Source organism: Danio rerio, chromosome 3 (genome assembly GCF_049306965.1).
Source record: "Danio rerio strain Tuebingen ecotype United States chromosome 3, GRCz12tu, whole genome shotgun sequence".
NCBI lineage: Eukaryota > Metazoa > Chordata > Actinopteri > Cypriniformes > Danionidae > Danio > Danio rerio.
The window spans coordinates 62,240,088-62,258,886 of NC_133178.1; the positions used below are offsets into that span (position 1 = coordinate 62,240,088).

At 35.8% G+C, this 18,799-nt stretch overlaps 1 protein-coding gene and 1 long non-coding RNA gene across 8 annotated transcripts in view; both read left to right on the plus strand.

Annotated features, from left to right (window-relative positions):
• pycr1a (pyrroline-5-carboxylate reductase 1a) overlaps positions 1-18,799 on the plus strand; it is a 134,921-nt gene that overhangs the window by 37,354 nt on the left and 78,768 nt on the right. The window contains exon 9 of one of the 7 annotated variants that reach the window (XM_073937814.1): positions 11,124-11,365. The exons of the other annotated variants lie outside the window; for them this stretch is intronic. Within the exon in view, the coding sequence (XP_073793915.1) occupies positions 11,124-11,297 (174 nt within the window). The 3' untranslated portion in view covers positions 11,298-11,365. Of the gene's footprint in view, positions 1-11,123; positions 11,366-18,799 lie in introns of those variants that run through there. 7 annotated transcript variants of the gene reach the window in all.
• On the plus strand, positions 335-7,339 carry LOC141381321 (uncharacterized). Its single transcript, XR_012401293.1, has 3 exons — positions 335-3,318; positions 3,639-4,629; positions 6,141-7,339. It is a non-coding gene; the product is annotated as an uncharacterized lncRNA (long non-coding RNA).

The window sequence follows — 18,799 nt, forward strand, 5'->3', positions numbered from 1 at the left end:
ATATAAAGTGGTGTGAAAAAGTTTGCTCCCTTACTAATTTCTGTCACATATTTCAGATCATCAAACTAATTTAAGTATTAGCAAGTAATTCAATTCTTGTTTATTTATATAGCGCTTTTCACAATGTAGATTGCATTAAAGCAGCTTATAGTTTTAGTTAAGTCCAGATTAGCAAACAAATAAATACATCATGGAGTTCTGAAATGAAGGTTTTTGTTTTTAAGGGAAAACAAAATACAAAGTGACATAGCTTCGGATCATTGTCCTACTGTAGAAGCCCACTTCAGCTTGAGGTCACTAACAGATGGTCAGACATTCTCCTTCAGGATATTTTGGTACACATCAGAATTCATTTATGACAGCAAGTCCTGAAGCAGCAGAACAGCCCCAGACCATCACACTACCACCACCACATTTTACTGTTGGAATGCTGTTCTTTTTCTGAAATGCAGTGTGACGTTTTTTGCCACACATGACATAAGACACATCTTCCAAAAAGGTCAACTTATTTCACAGAGCATTTTCCCAAACGTCTTGGGAATCATCAAGATGTTTTTTGGCAAAACCCTAGACCAGTGGTTCTCAAACTGTGGTACTCGGGCTTCCTTCCAGTGGTACGCGGATGAATCAAATATGTCATGTGTACATGCTACATATTTAAATAATCATTCATTCATTCATTCATTTTCTTGTCGGCTTAGTCCCTTTATTAATACGGGGTCGCCACAGCGGAATGAACCGCCAACTTATCCAACAAGTTTTTACGCAGAGGATGACCTTAAGGCCGCAACCCATCTCTGAGAAACATCCACACACACATTCACACACACACTTATACACTATGGACAATTTTATTTACCCAATTCACCTGTACCGCATGTCTTTGGACTGTGGGGAAAACCGGAGCACCCACACCCACGCGAACGCAGGGAGAACATGCAAACTCCACACAGAAACGCAAACTGAGCCGAGGTTCGAACCAGCGACCTTCTTGCTGTAACCTGCACTACCTACTGCGCCACTGCCTCGCCTACATATTTAAATAAATGATCAAAAATGATTTATATATGAATATGATGACATAAAGCCTATATTTATGAGGTCCAGGCAACATTTCCAGGTGCTGATAAACCAGAAGTTTATTTGTCATTTTTTTTGCTTTTTAAGAACAGTAACCTACCATTTTTAACTTTAAAAAGCACATTTTAATTTAAACGTTCTTAATAATAGGAATATGCCTCGTTTTTGAACTGTACAGAGTTTTAGCTGCTTTACTGGACCTAATACACTACTGTATTTCACTGGTCATTATGATGGTACTTGCAAAGACAACTTTTTTTCTGAGGTGGGACTTGATGAAAAACGTTTGAGAACCACTGCCCTTGACAAGCCTATGTTCTTTTTGCTCAGAAGTGCTGTTTGTCTTGGAACTCGGTCTCTTTCTTATGGTGGAGTCATGAACACTCACCTTAATTAAGGCAAGAGAGACCTGCAGTTCTTTGGATGTTGTTGTGGGGTCTTTGTAGTTTTTTTTTTCCTCTAAAATGTTTTAGACACCTGCATCATAGATTTAAATTTCAATATTTATGAGTTATTATAAACTGGTCTGTCATTCAGTATGGCTATCACCTGGGGATATATTCACCTGAATAAAACTATTATTGTAGTGTATTATTTATGTAAAAGATAATCCTTCAACTGTAGGGAAATATGATATAGAGTATTGACTGAAACTCACCCTGGATAATTTCAGGCAAGGCTGCCAACTGTCACGCACAGTATTCTCACACTCTCACGCAACATATTCATTTTCTCATGCAGAAAAACCATCCTCTTGAAATTTTTTTTCTTCATTATAATAAAGACTTTTATTGTTAATATAATAATATATCATTTTATCATTGTATAAAGATGTTATTCTCCACATGCAACCAAACTAACGCTGATAAAACAATGTAATCAAAAACAAACTGATGCATGCACTTAGAAAACAAGGCCACAATTGATTAAATGTAATATTATCCTGATGTATAAAGCAAAAACAGGAAGTGAAACACATTTTAAAATACACTAGGTTTACAAATAAATGTACAATTAAATTCTGTAATCTTCTGTAAGACCTTCTGTAAAGGTGTTTTTTTTTTTAATCAGTATAATGTAAGTTATTAAGTTAAAAAATATATCATTTAACGAGATAAGAAATCATTATAACAATTCAGTTTCGGTTTTCGACCATGTGCTTTTCTGCCAGAATTTTCATTTCCCTGAATCCTTAGTTTTAGTGTCAGTGTAGATTTTTTGAATATCATTGGTAAAAAAAGCTTTGCGTTTAAACTGTCATTAAATTTCTTTCAATTTGCACAGATAAATGAATATGTGTGTGTTAGAGAAATATGGAAAGAATCATGCACTACTCTCACTTAAGAGGTACAAGAGGTACCGTCTTTCGGATGAGACGTTAAACCGAGGTCCTGACTCTCTGTGGTCATTAAAAATCCCATGGCGCTTCTCGTGAAAGAGCAGGGGTGTAACCCCGGTGTCCTGGCTAAAGTCCCTCTATCGTCCTTTACGATCATGGCCTCCCAATCATCCCCTTCCACGGAAATGGCTCTATCACTGTCTCTCCACTCCACCAATAGCTGGTGTATGGTGAGCGCACTGGCGCCGTTGTCCTGTGGCTGCCGTCGCATCATCCAAGTGGATGCTGCACACTGGTGGTGGTGTGGAGAGACACCCCCCCTGATGATTGTGAAGCGCTTTGGGTGTATGGCCATACACAATAAATGCGCTATATAAATACACATTACATTACAACATTTAAAAAATAAAAAAGAAATAATCTTGAATAAACAATAAACTATTCCGCATTTATAATGCTTCTTACTAAGAATCTACTGAAATACAATGATTAAAAAAACTGTGTATTAGTATCTGTATGATTTGGTAGACTGACGTGGTTAGTGTTGAAAGCACAGATTGGCACACAAGACACCATTTAATGAATCCAAATTGACCCAAGCACAGACAGAAACACAATAATGGTGACTATGTAGAGGATGAAGAAGATGGTGTCTATGATTCTTGCCACTCGCATCCAGCAAAGCGAAATCTGAATCTCATTCTTGTCTGGAGGAATCTGCACTTCTCTGACACCATCTAAAGTAGAACAGAAAACAAATGAACAGGACATACAGAATGTTATTGTAGCCTGAATCATGTACAGTTGAAGTTGAAATTATCATCCCTCTGTATATATTTTCCCCATTTTCTGTGTAGCACAGAAAGCATATTTTTTTCAGCACATTTCTTGGTAACACTGTACAATAAGGTTCATTAGTTAATGCATTTACTAACATGAACTAATCATGAACAACTCTTGTACAGCATTAATTAACCATAATTGAACATTTACTAATGTATTAATAACATTTAAGTCCATGCTTGTTAACATTAGTTAATGCACCATGAGTTAACATGAACTAACAATGAACAACTTTATTTTCATTAACTAACGTTAACAAACACGAACAAATACAGTAGTAAATGTATTGTTCATTGTTTGTTCATGTTAGTAAATGCATTAAATAACATTACCTAATGAACATTATTGTAAAGTGTGACCCATTTCTTAATAACAGTTTTAATAAGTCATTTCTAATAACTGATTTCTTTTATCTTTGTCATGATGACAGCACATAATATTTTACCAGATATATTGTCAAGATACTAGTGTTCAAGTGACATTTAAAGGCTTAACTATGTTCAATTGTTAGTTTAATTAGTTAGGATAATTAGGCAAGTCATTGTATAACGATGTTTTGTTCTCTGTAGACAATAAAAAAGATATTGCTTAAGGCAGCTAATAATGTTTACCTTAAAATGCTTTTAAAAAAAATTAAAAACTGCGTTTATTCTAGACTAAATAAAACAACTAAGACTTTCTCCAGAAGAAAAAATATTATAGGAAATACTGTGAAAAATTCCTTGCACTGTTAAACATCATTTGGGAAATATTTGAAAAAGAAGAAAAAAATTGCTAATAAGTTTGACTTCAACTGCAAATCTCAATTGGGGAAAAAAGCCTTCTGGATATGCAGTGTTTGCTCTTACCATCTTTATCAATAACAGCGACTGTTCTCTGCATAAATGCAGCTGATTTACTTTCAGCTCCTTTAGCCTTCAGGTAATTCACAAAGATGGTCTCCAGTATACTGAACCCAATGAGACTGAAAATCACACTGCAGTAAATCCCTGTGAAAACATCCGAATACAGCTAAAGCCAGTGAAACCAATACAACGTTATTATCACAAGACACAATTAAAGTCACTGAAAATGTAAAGATGTGTTTTTAACTACAGCGGTTTGAACTGTAGTTTTGACGAATGACTAAAAAGTATCAGTATGATGGTGAAAAACTACATTTCTAGTCAAACCGACACTATAATTCTGCAATCATATACTAAAAACGGTAATACAGTAAGTGCAGTTGTAATACCTCAAAATGTGGGAGAGCTTTGCTTTTATGTAATTGTATTGTATTGCAATATGGAACAATTAAGTGTTGATGTTTAATCATCTGACAGAATACTTAAAAATGAAATTATTTAAAGGGCACCTATTAACAAAATGTAAAATAAGCCTTTGGTGTCTCCAGAATGTGTCTGTAAAGTTTCAGCTTAAAATACCCATCAGATCATTTATTATATCCTTCAGAATCTGCCAATGTTAGAGTCTAAATACAGTGTATTGATACCCCATACTCTCCACTTTCGTGCGTTACACCTCTCCATCCTCAGGTAACATGTCGGATCCGTTACGTCAATCGGTTCCGGGACCTTGCAATTCACAAATTAAGCACTGGGTGGGCCTCAAAATCACTGGGAGAGGAGTCAGGGTTTTAAATAAAGGAGACTTGATGGGTGTATATACCAATATGACAGTGGACACACTATACATACACACACACCTCTGTCCAAACAGCTTCCAAAAGTTGAGTTTCATCATGAGTGACCTTTATTGATAACCACTTGCTATGATTACAACTGAATTAGTTACAAAATAACTAAAAAAAATAATGAAACATGAAATGAGAAAGACATGATATTAATTGAACCCAGCTTAAATGTAAAATAAAGTTACCTGAGAAAGATGGAGGGAGGGAGTGAGAAAGAACAGAGAACAGGGCCTAAAGAGAGCATGATATCAATAGAGCCAGAGAAGACTCCAGAGCAGGAGAGGAGCAGAACAGGGAAAGAGACAGAGCAAAATATACCACCTCTTTTGTATGTTTCTTAACCATGTGATCAAAGCCCAAATACTGAGACGTACAAACTGGCCAATCAACGTGTGACCACATTGTAAAACCCACACACATATTAAACATGCACTGATCCTATCAGTATCAACAGTAACTGCTGAAAGACAATGCAACAGCCACTTTGCTTTTAGCCTTAACATGAGAAGTTAACATGGAGAATAAAGAATCAAAGAGACCAAGGAAAGCAACTCATTTTTATCGGCCTATGTATATCGGCTATCGACCTCTAAATCTAAAGAAATATCGGTTATCGATATCAGCCAAAAAAATCCATATCGGTGCATTCCTCAGGGATGGCTGCATATTAAACTTCAAAATCGTAAACCCAATCCCAAAACATAAAACTTTAACTTATTAGGAGACTTTATAATATCCGTTTGCAGTAAAACAGTGGCTGACTGCATATTAAACTTTGAAATCTTAAATCCAATCCCAAAAAATACGAATTCAACTAATTAGGAGACTGCATATTAAACTTTACAATTTAAGCCCAATCCCAAAGTAAAAACTTTAACTAATTAGCAGACTGCATATTTAAACTTTAAAATCGTAATCCTAATCCCCCCAAAACTAAATTTTTAACTACTTTGGAGACTGCATATTTAAGCTTTAAAATCTTAAGCCTCGTTTACACTAGTGCGTTTTAGTTTTAAAACGGCGTTTTAGATCAAAAACGATCTGCATCCACACTAGCGTTTCACCTAGCGTTTCTGAACATATCTCCGTCCACACTACGCCACCAAAAACATATATCACATGACCATTCACGCACTCTGTATAAACAGAAAGCATGTGTCACACTCTGCATTTGGTTATTGTTAGTCAATAAACGCCGGTTGAACAATGAACGCGATGGCAAAGAAAGCAAGAGAGGTATTTTTGTGGACAATGACTGACGCCTAAAACCGACAATAGTGCAAACAATGCTCCCATTTCTGTGCCCATGTTGTTGTTTACAGTACTGTCTTCCGGTAGCGTTAAAGCTATGTGTTATAGTCATGTGATAGGGGCTTGACGAATAAGGAAAGGATACGCAATGACACAAAAGCCCCAATCAGGTAGCGAATCTCAGCAGTCCCGCCTCCGTTTTCAGATGTCTCCGTTTTTCCCATCCACACTGAGACGGAGCAGCAGCGTTTTAGATTGAAAACGGCCTCTCCAGCACTTTCAAAACGCTCCGTTTTCGGCGCTCGAAAACTTATGCATTTTAAAACGAAAATGCATTAGTGTAAACCGGGCTTTAGAGACATCTGCAAATCAAGTATAACCATATTGGCAAACTAGTAATCAGTAATTATGTTATTGAAAGTAAACAAAGCAGGCAACAGTAACCCACTGAATTAAAACAAATTATCAAATTTACTGTCCATAATCATAATGATCAGATGCATATTTCATTAATTGTTAAATTAAGATTATCACCTGTGTTGTTGTCAATAAATTCTGAACTCTAAATGTAGTGCCTAATTCCTGTAGTGTTATGTACTGTACTGGAGTTTAACTCACCAATCAGAGGAAGCTTATCAGCTGTAGAGGGCAGTGTGTCATTAAGAATCAGCAGTAGCACAGAAATAGCCAGCAGTAAAGTCACTTTAAAGCTCAGCTTGTCTGCTCCGTCTGCGTCTATGAAGAATGAGGTCACGTCCAGCACAAGGAAGGAAAACACTGGTAGGATAATGTTGATGACGTACAGTAAAGGTCTCCTCTTGATGGTGATCTGACATGTACAAACAGATAAAAGATTAGTAAAGTGAATCAAATGAGTGCCTACTGGAGTTGTAATAGTTGTAAAAGGAGGGGGTTGAAGTTTACCAAGCCACAATCAAGTTACAAGGAATCATGATATGGCTTTCATATTATTTCATACTGTTGTCTGGGGTCCACTTATGATGTTTGCATGGTTTTTACTTTCAGAAACAGCTTGAGAGATCGGAACTCAGAATTAAATTCAATACATTTTTATTTACAGAATACACCTCTGCAAAGGCTAATGAGATCCACATAAAGTAACAAGTAACCACAAAAAAATAAAGTATGAAATGAAAAACAATACAAAATAATTTATTTTAAAACGTTATTCGTAATACATATTAGGGATTTTTTTTCATGGCAAAAACAAATAGTAAAGGTTTTAAGTTGAAATTGAAAGTTAAAAATTAATTGTCTGTGGTACTTGTATGCTGCACCTTTTAAAGGTAGAGTTTGATCATGTGTTTTATCATTCTACTTATCTTTTAGTTCTGACTCCATATCAATGTGCTTCTTACCTGATAAACCAGCAGATCTTGCAAATTTCCCACAATCGTGGCTTTAGTGTTAAAATAATTTATTAAGACGAGTTCCCACTCTCCCTGGGCCTCAAATAGATCCTTGGAATCCTGAGTAAGGTTCTTTGATTGAGTAAATGGATAAATAACCAACTCCTTATCTGAAAAAAGGCAGACAAATTGTATATACATTGTGTACTTTTATATATTTGTATACTTATAATAACCATTAAACCATTCATTAGAATTACTGTTAAAAATTTTCATAAATTTTAAATTCTAATTTTTAAAACTCCTGCTAAATCCTGTAACATCATAACAATAGAATTAAAATCGTAAATCAGTCAAATAAGACAAAACAACCCTTTTTGACTTCTTTAAAGCCAAAATATTTGATATAGATTTTTAAATTTTCTCAGAGGATCCCTGTTTTAATGTTGTTATGTAGGCTCTCAAAACAATGGAACAGTTACTACATAACCCTCGTTACCCAAGGGGGGAACGGAAATGCTATGTGGAAAACTTCCACTATGGGGGATTTCACCAGAAAGCCAATGATCTTTGCTCATAAAACAGGGCAATGAAATACCAAACAATTGGCAGTACCCAGCGAGCACAGCTAGTAGCCAGGTGAGTATCGCTTGGCAAATTTTTGAGCTGGAGAGCCAAACTACAGCTGTCAGCTGAGGCGCAACCACTGTGGAGAGGGAACATGTAACTTCTGGTCTCCTACTTGGGAAACAAGGTTTACATAGTAACCGTTTCATTCCCTAGTAGAAGGGGAACTCTAATGCTATGTGGAAAACTTCCACTATGGGGACATGTAAGGAAAACCTCACAGTGGTTGAACCTTACCACGGCTCTAGTGAGAAGTTTGCCAGGCTTCTGCGAGCCCACCAACATCACCAGGGACTTAGCCCTCGGACACGGCTCGCCTTGGCACTGATGGGTAAGGGTAATGGGCAACTGGGCCAATGGATACAGCACTTCGCTTCTGCCGACCACCATAACAGACAAAGAGCTGCTCAGAACATCTAAAATTCTGAGTGCAGTCCACATAAAATCACAGAGCACGAACGAGACACAGCAATGAAAGGGCTGGGTCTGCCTCCTTATGGGCAGCACTTGCAGTCTCACACCCTAGTCTCTAAAGTATGGTAGAAACCTTGGGCACATATCCAGGCCGGGGTCTCAGGATGACATGAGAGTAGGCCAGCCTGAATTCTAGGCACGAATCACTGACGGAAAATTCCTTTAGGTCCCCAACCCTCTTGATCAATGCCAACGCGACCAACAAAGCTGTCCCTGCTGAAAAATCCAGCTTAAACCAGCCTAGGCTGGTTAGCTGGTTTTAGCTGGTAGACCAGGCTGGTTTTAGAGGGGTTTTGGCCACTTCCAGGCTGGTTTCCAGCCATTTCCAGCCTGGTCTTAGCTGGTCAGGCTAGGAGATGACCAGCTAAAACCAGCTTGACCAGCCTAGCAAAGCTGGGAGTCCAGCCAAAACCAGCTATATCAAGCTTAAACCAGGCTGGTCAAGCTGGTTTTAGCTGGATTTGGCTGGTAATTTTTCAGCCTGACCAGCTAAGACCAGCCTGGAAATGGCTGGAAACCAGCCTGGAAATGGCCAAAACCCCTCTAAATCCAGGCTGGTCAACCAGCTAAAACCAGCCAAAAAGCCTAGGCTGGTTTAAGCTGGATTTTTCAGCAGGGGTCTTCAAGGACAGAGATCTCAAGGATACTAAGTCGAGTAGTTTGAAGGAGTCTGAATCTGGTGCTGAAGGAGCGCGTGCTGCAGTATTTTTTCCCAATAAAACGAGTGCTTGCAAGACCGGGAAATCCCACATTCAGAAAATCCAGCAAACTTCTGATCACTTCCTTGGGAGAAATGCTTACTAACTACAAAACGCTGTCTGAAGAGGGGCTACCCAGATAGCAGGTAGTAATGTAATCGACCCCAGCTCAGCTGCCCTTTGGCGCCTCCTGCTCCAACTTGGCATCGGCGAGTATTATCCGGGCCGAGTATGGCCCGCAGCTTCCTCCCGCACATGCGTTAGTGATGCGGCTGTAAAGCACTGGCCCGATTCCTGTTAACCACACCTGGCCCAAGTCTGTCTGTAGAGTCCAGGCTGCTTCTGGCAAGGACTCTCCAGTGTGGCAGCAGAATGCGGCTTCAGCCTCCAGAACAAAATTAAAACTATCAGGAGAAGTCGACTTACTGAGGCATAGACTAGTTTCTCTTGATGCGTTTGATTACCCACAGGCAAGCACCCAGTTCAGGTTGACGCAGGAGGAAGATATGAGTTAAGGTAGATATGAGTTATTTTTCATTTGTTAAATAAATAAATGAATAATTTAGCCTATATGCTCGTAGTGCAAGTTCATTATTAAAATATGAATGAAAAAAGCGATTAGAAAATATGCAAATTAACTGACGGTCAATAATAGGTTATGATGGAATTTTTACAACCCTTTCCGTCAAAAGGACGGACAATAACAAAGTCTAACATGACCTCTGATATATATATATATATATATATATATATATATATATATATATATATATATATATATATATATATATATATATATATATATATATATATATACTAGTACTTTAATGTTTTAAAAACAATATATTGCTTACTATAAATTACTATAGTATTAATGTGGGGAAATCGTTAATGAAAAAGTTATTACAAGCAAATAAATACTATTAAATCGCTGGAGTAAAATATTCATATAGTTTTATACATTTATTACATGTAAAAAGATTTTTATTACATACAAAGATGTATTATTGCCTATATTAACTTGCTATTATTTCCTTCATTATAAACGAATCCATTATAGAAATTAAACCTGTACAATTTAAATTGTTCAGCAAGGCCAGCAAATGAGTATCTGCTATATTGACTCTGTCAGATAACAATGACTGATCATCTATGATGACTGGCTGTCTATTACATTGAATGGCAATCGGAAACAACGCTCTCGCCCGTCTTGATCACAGTATTTGTGAAATAGTAAACTATTGTTTATTGTGTACAATATTTATTAATAATATATATAAATCTATATTGATTTACGATGTCCGAGAAGACGTTAATAACATTAACATCCGTCACAACCGTTTGCCTAGATCGTGTGTGCTGGATAGTGTGTGCCTGAAACGTGTGTGGTTCTGCAGGCCTGCAGCTGGATATTCTTAAGAAATCCGCAGATTTTAAGTCCATCATTTAGTCTATTTTATTACTTATGCAAATGTGTGTATTTATTCAGTTTTTACATTAATGTCAGTAATATTATTGACAAATATGAAAAAGTTTGTAAAAATACTTTGTAAAGTAATATTTTCTCTCTTTTAGTAGATATATGAGAGATTTTCTTTGTTTACCAATTAAGTGGATCTTATTTAATTTTGCATTGTAAACAATAAATAAAAGTTAGGTATTACTTTTTATTTCATATATTAAGTTTTATACCCACTGTCTATTTCTACATACCTGTATACACAGCAGAGTGAAATGTTATATTGCAGATTTGGGTGTCGAAGGGAAATTTGTACAAGTCCATCCTGCAAGCCGTGGTCAGAGATAAAATATCGACTGAGAGTGACCTTCCCCACCAGTACCACTCGACATATGGAGACTCCTTTGTTCCAAAATCTGTCTTGATACTAAAAAAGCAACATCATGTCATATGGATGTCATAACATGTCACAGCTTGCTTTATTAATGAAGGTGAAGATGTGAAGTTTATTATGTGTACTGTACAGGCATACCGACACTCAGTGAGCTAAGCTCATGTATTTTTTCATCTTCTATCATCTTCCATCTTCTGATAAAACACTTTAGATTTCAGTTGTATAAAAATATAATGTGAATGTATATATAATTAAACTCATTGTTAAAATCAAATTGCTCATGTCTAATAGATTACAGATGTAACAATTCATTTAACATTTTAGTTTATTTAAGATTTCAACAAATCATTTGAATTAATCATAAATTTTAAAAATTCTTGTTAAAATTAAACAATTTTATCTGTAAAATGTTTTGCTAAATAGTCACCTCTTATTTGGAGCAAGAGAAAATTGGGGAAGTGTCTATATTGTATCAGAAATATGTCACTTTCCTCACAGTTGCTTGGTGAAAACATGGTTTGGCATCTTTAATCCAGAACCATATCTGCCTGGAGCAGTATAGCCATGAAGCATAAGTTGTCATGGCAAAGTTTTATTAAAGCCGAGTTACCTTCATTGGACTGAAAACCCAGAATTGGTAAAACTAAACTAAAACTTAGCTGGCTGACCAGACAATCTAGTTTCACTGAATAGGTCATGATAACATTTCTTCCTAAATTTTAAAAAAGCATTTTTTTTAAGGAGACAACATTTAATTCACAAACTTTAGTTGGTTCAAAATGCAGCTGCTAGAGTTTGAAAAATTATCATATTAGGGGCCGATCACATCGAATGCACTATTACGTTCCAAAAACGCAAGGTGCACCGCACTGCCTTTTTGTTGACAAGAAAAAAAGGAGCGCAGTGCACTTTTTTATGTGGCTAGGCAACGGCTGAATCAGCTGGATATTGTTCAAAAGTGTTGCTGTTGATATTAATGTAATTTTAATAATTAATAATATTGTACTAATCATGATTTGAGAAAGTCATACAGCCCTGTAACCCAAAACAGCAACCACAAGTTACTCTATCTTCAGAAGTCTTTGTTGTTGTCTTAACGGAAACCATAGATATTTCGCCTTCCCTGCTGTTGTCTATTGGAAGGAATGCGTCTGTCACGATTACCAGCGATCGTATTCCATAAGATCGCTGGATTTTACTAACAATAACCATGGATTACAAATCCACCATTTCTGGACTACATTTTCATACATGCACTCCGGTCACACTCACACATGCTTCCTCATCTAGACTGATTACACTCGCACCACCTAAGGACTGTCAGACTGATTGCACACACTATTTAAGCCACACGCTCACCCATTCACTTTGCAGAGTCTTGTTACCTATATAGTGGCTCTATTTCCTCTATTCCTAATAATAAAAGTGGGGTGGCTTGGGTTAAGGGAAGAATACAATTCTGACAGATATAAAAAAAACATTTTTTACCTTTCTTTGATGAGAATATCTGGATGCCAAAACCAATCTTTTTTTACTACAAATCTTGATATTCCACAATGGTAAAAGTCATCCAAATAAATGTAATTATACCAAATCTGCAAAATTAAGAATAATACTTTAGTGATTATAAAAAGTGTCAGTCTATCTCATTGTTACTGTTTAATGCACAATTATTTAGCTATGTGTTTATATGTGTCCACAGACTCCACACTTAAGGCACTGATGAAGCTAATAGCATAATTAACTGATTAAATGATGACTGTTCAACATATGAGGCTGGACTTTTCTCAATTATTGATCAGTTTCTTACACCCATTCAAGACACAAGGGTAGGACAAAGTAAAAGATGTGAGAAGAGGAATTAAATCAACCCTGCAGAAAAATCCAGCTTAAACCAGCCTAGGCTGGTTGGCTGGTTTTAGCTGTTGACCAGGCTGGTTTTAGAGGGGTTTTGGCCATTTCCAGGCTGCTTTCCAGCCATTTCCAGCCTGGTCTTAGCTGGTCAGACTGGAAACTGACCAGCTAAATCCAGCTAAAACCAGCTTGACCTGCCTGGTTTAAGCTGGACATAGCTGGTTTTGGCTGGGCTCCCAGCCTGGCTAGGCTGGTCAAGCTGGTTTTAGCTGGTCATCTCCCAGCCTGACCAGCTGTTCCCATGGCTCTTGACCACTGTAAAGCTTTACATAGACTGCATAATTATTAATCAACGCTTAAATAATGATTTAATTAAACATTAACTTCAGCACTGCTTCAGTGATGCTAGAACACTGAAATGTGGACACATATAGACACTTATGTAATCACATTTAATCAGGTTTTGTAAACTGAGTAATATCTTATAACAACAGTACAATGGCGGGTTTAAAAACACTTACCGTATTTATTTTGACCTGTGTTGAGAGGCTTTGGGCTTTTTCGTTCTGTAGATAAACAAAGAGTTAAATTATGATACTATATATATAATTATTTATATTATTTAAGATATAAATTGCTGGGCACATACCACTTGTATGATGGATGTCACAAACATGTCCACAAAAACATAGGTAGGACCGTATGAGTATGCAGGTCTCATGTAGTTTGCATTTTTGCTCAGATCCACAATTTTGTAAAGCTCACTATAAATTTCATCATAATTTGCCCATTTGCAGTGTCTATAATCAGTCCAATACCCTGTGCTGGGACTTTGTGTCATGTTGAGACTTTCTGTCATGTTCAGACTTTCTGTCATGTTCAGACTTTCTGTCATGTTGAGACTTTCTGTCATGTTGAGACTTTCTGTCATGTTGAGACTTTCTGTCATGTTGAGACTTTCAGTCATGTTGAGACTTTCTGTTATGTTGAGTCCTTCAGTCAGAAAAGAGAATAATCTCAAGCAACTAGTGACCAACTATTACAAAATTTCAAAATATTTTACAACAGCTCTTACAAGCGTAGTGAAACAAATATACTTTAATTGGATTTTTTCAACCACAAAATCAAAAAAGTGTCCATAAAGAAATTCTTAATCAAGCTAATTAAGTTATTAAATGAGAGTTGATTGAGCATTACTGATGAACGCCTGATAGTAGCAGAATCACTGATGAGAAACAAAACTACAACTGACTTCAAATCAAACAGATTAAATTTCTCAAAATCTCAGCAAAGGATACTTAAACTCCACATACAGAATCAGAATTACAGCTGAAAATGCTCGATTTGTTAGATGTCAGCATTGTGTAGAACAGAACAGTGTTTACTTTACTTGGGCTCTTTAACTTTTCAATGTTCTTGTTATTCTCTCATTATTACCTGTTTATGACAACAATAATGAAGAAAAGAATATGGTTAATATAAATGTAAATATAGTAGTGTAATTCACTGATCTGTCAGGGGTTTTAATCTTGAATTATTACGGCATTAGAATGTTGATTTGACTTTTATTATAATAATTGTCCCATGGTTATAGAGCAGGAATGCTAATCCCTTTTCCTGGAGGTCTACCTTCCTGCAGAGTTCAACTCCAACCCTGATCAAACACACCTGAACCATTTAATTAGTTCCTGAACAGCACTTGGTAATTACAGGCAGGTGTGTTTGATATAGGTTGCAACCGAAATCTGCAGGAATGTAGATCTCCAGAAACAGGGTTGAGCACCCCTGAGAAGAAAACTTTCTTGAGAAGAAAACCCAGCAGTGTATTAGATTATAAAACACACTGAAGGCTTTAATCACTTCACAAAGACACGCATCTAGATTCAGCATATGAATCTCAACACTTGTGACATGCTTCATGCTGCAGTGCATTCTGCTATAATCATGTGTTACATAATTAACTAATTACCAGGGAAAGTATTTAATAAAAATATTTAATTTGTCAAATGACTATAAATAAATATAAATCATTGTACACTAATCTACTTTATTTTAATGTTGTTATGGGACAATGTGGGACACAACGGCAGCATGTCCTCAACTATATATCTAGACATTATTTTTGTTTAATTTCTGACGCAGAGACTACTTTTTTCCTGGCTATTACGTACTGTGCAATACATAAACATTTGCACCTTACACCTCAATGAAAGAAAAGAAGTGCTTATATTTCCAGTTTGCAAATGCTACCTTTGAACTTGTTGGATTTGCCATTGTTTTAACACCTAGTCATTGGTGTGTGCAACTGACTGTGCTTGTTAACCTGCACTATACAGCCTCTGATTGGCAAATGATGGTAATGTACTCTATGAAGTCAAACATCACATTCCCAGGTACACACCAATCATAATCACTGGTTGGTTATGTGTCCTGTCAGGTCCCCTCCCAGCCCCAAACACACACACACCCCAGAGAAAGAGGGGTGCTATGGCTGAGAGAGATGATGCTTGCATGCAAACAACTTGATTGCTCTCAATTATAGTGACATGCATTTATTGTCAGTAACGGTAACAGCGTTGTAACAGGGGAAACAGTAATTCATTTGGTTACTGAAAAAAGTATCGCTATTTATTCATAGCCCTTTTATTCCTATCACTGATAGTCAAACAAAACTCATACATGCATCCAAGCATGCGTTGCAGCAAGAAATGTGTCACCACTGCTGAGCTTCAGATGCCAAGTCTTGATGTTTGTGTGTTTAAAGTGTGACTTGATTTTCAAAATATGTGCAATGTGCTTTTAAAGCCCGATTAAAGCAAATCGTGATCAGACAATTAACATGCAACATCAAAAAGTCTAAATAACACTGCATAATTATTTAATCTGTACACGTTACATCTCATTTCTCTGATAATAGCAACCAAGAAGAAACTAACAAAAGAAGAGTCAAAGAGTTTAAGAACAGCAAACACTTTTCTCCACAATGGGTGTCTAACTAAACTAGTACATATATGTATCTTTTTAAATAAATTCTACCAAGACCTTTTTATAGACATCTTGCCGAAAAAAATGAAGCTGCTGATACTGTGTGTGGAGTTGTTTAATGGTCCTCTGCTGAGATTTTGAGAGACTTCATGTGTTTTATTTCAGTTGATTTCATCTGTGACTGAAGTAAGTTGTAGATTGATGATTCTGCTCGTTAACAGCAAGGGTTCATCAGTAATGCTCAATCAACAGCCTCAGTAATCAACAGTTATTTAAAGAATACAAGTGTAGACTCATATTGGACTCAAACTCTCAGGAGCATAGCTGGCTGTCAAACTCCAAACATGTTAACAACAAATCATTTAACAACATTGTGTTTTAAACTACACTACCGGTCAAAAGTTAGGGGTCAGGAGAATTTTTAAATGCTTCGAAATAAGCTTCTCTTGCTCACCAAGGCCGCATTTATTTCATCAAAAATTCTGTAAAAATCGTAAAAGTGTGAAATGTTCTTGCACTATAAAATAACTGTTCAACAGTAGTTTATAATTTAATTTAATCATTTATTTCAGCGATTTGAAAGATGCATTTTCAGCTTCATTACTCTTCTTCAGACTCACATAATTTTTCAGAAATCAACAATTCTTCTTTTTCTTCTTCCTATTATTGTCATCATTATTTTTAATATTATTATTATTATTATTATTATTATTATTTCTAATGGTAATGGTAATAAAAGCAATAATGAATGGAGTAATAATTTCATTTGAAATTTCATACAATAAGAAAGCTGTTATTTGAAATTTTTATAAATGTTTAACAATTTAGCTTTTTTGCATTTAATAAATAGCATCTTGATGAACAGAATAATAATCTTAAAAATAAAATAAAAAACATGGAAAAAAATGACCCCAAACTTTTGACTTTGACTTTTGACTAGTGTATGCAGGGCATCATTTAGTTAGGAAATCATTTGTCAATAGAAAAACATTTGTGATAATGCTACAGCACAATTCAATGCAGGAAAACACCTGCAAAAATATCCCTTTACATAAAAATAGCATGTTTTTCTAGATTTATTTTTATTTTTATGTAGGCTCAGTGAAACAAATGTAAATATTTTATAATACATAAAGTTGACCTAATGTGAACAGTACAGATAACAATATTATATATTAATATTTTAAAAGAGACTTACCAGCTGAGGCAAGGAAAAACATTAGCCAGTATATGTACATGGTGACAAGTGCAAACACCAGTGGAGTTTTCTAGTGGATTAAACTGTTGACTGGTGACGATTCTCTCTGTAACTGATGCTGGTCAGAAGGTCATATTTATGCAGAGTTAAAAACATGCCCAACCTCACCCAGTATTTGCATATTTACTTTATTTAGTGCCCAGAGGGGATAAAAAATAATCCCTTAAGTTCAAAGTCATCAACCTTGAGAAGAATATATAATAGAAGAATATATAATATGTAAACAAATATATGAAGAGTTCCAATGCAAAAGCCTCTAAATCCATCAGACCTGAGATGTAAATGAGCATTTTCTATCAGGCTCCTCTGATTAGGTTTAGAAGTAAAATTTTATATGTAATGAAAAGGTTATTAGCTAGTAAATAAAATACATTTTTATCAAAAATGTCAATTTAGACAATTATTTGGTTGTGTCAAAATCAGCTAAATCCACTTGTGCTTTTTTTGCAAAAACCTCTAAGTCCACCTATCGGTACAAGACAGTGTAATTAGTTGAAAAATCACTAAAGATGCCATTAGAAATTGTTACCAAACATAAAATACATACAAAAACCACCTAAAATTAAAGATATAATTATCTGTCCAGTAAGTGGCGGTTCATTCTGCTGTGATGAACCAGGGAAAAAGCAGAAGGAAAATGAATGAATGAAATCTGTCAAGTGCAATAATCAAAAACATTAAAACTGGCGTTAATTAAATCTCAACAATCTGTTGTCATTTCTAATATTTGGGATTTAGATTTAATGTAAGTAAAGCAGTGTAAACATTGTAAACCAAGCTTGGTATATTCAAATAGTGTATTGTAAAAACATTGTGAAACATTAATGTCTGTGCCATGTCCATCAATATAAAAAGCTTATCAGATGTATAGGTATTATGAAGTAATGTATAGTTTAATATATTATATTTATCTTTAAAAAAATTGCTTAAATTAGCAAAATAAAACACAAGATAAGCCTACTGGGCAAAAAGAGGACGCCTCAGACATTTTTAGAAGCTGTCTTTCATTCATTCTCATCATACTTAAGGTCTCGTTTATACTCATAGCATCCATGCAGGATGAAAGAACGGCATCTTAACTCTGTCTTTCGTGAAATGGAGTTGACATTTAATGTATAGTAAATCAGACTTATTCAAAGGAGCGTCGCTGCTAAAACAAAAAAATCGTTATGAATGTATGCTACACTTCCGACTGTACAGTGTGTTTTCTTTTTCTAATAATGCACAGAGTTTTGAGGTAAGGGACGCTTTCATTTCACATTCACTGCAGTCGGACAGGCTCATGCAGTTCATCAAACTCCATCTTTCGAAATCGAAATAAAATAGTCTCCTTATAAAAGCCCACGTATCAGCGTGCTGCTATTGAAAACATAAGATTTGATTCGCGCCTTCTGATTGGTTCTCGGGATATAGCAGCTTTTGCTGTCAAAGGCAAGTGGCGTTTAGCAGCTTTTAGGAATGCGCTGACGCTGGG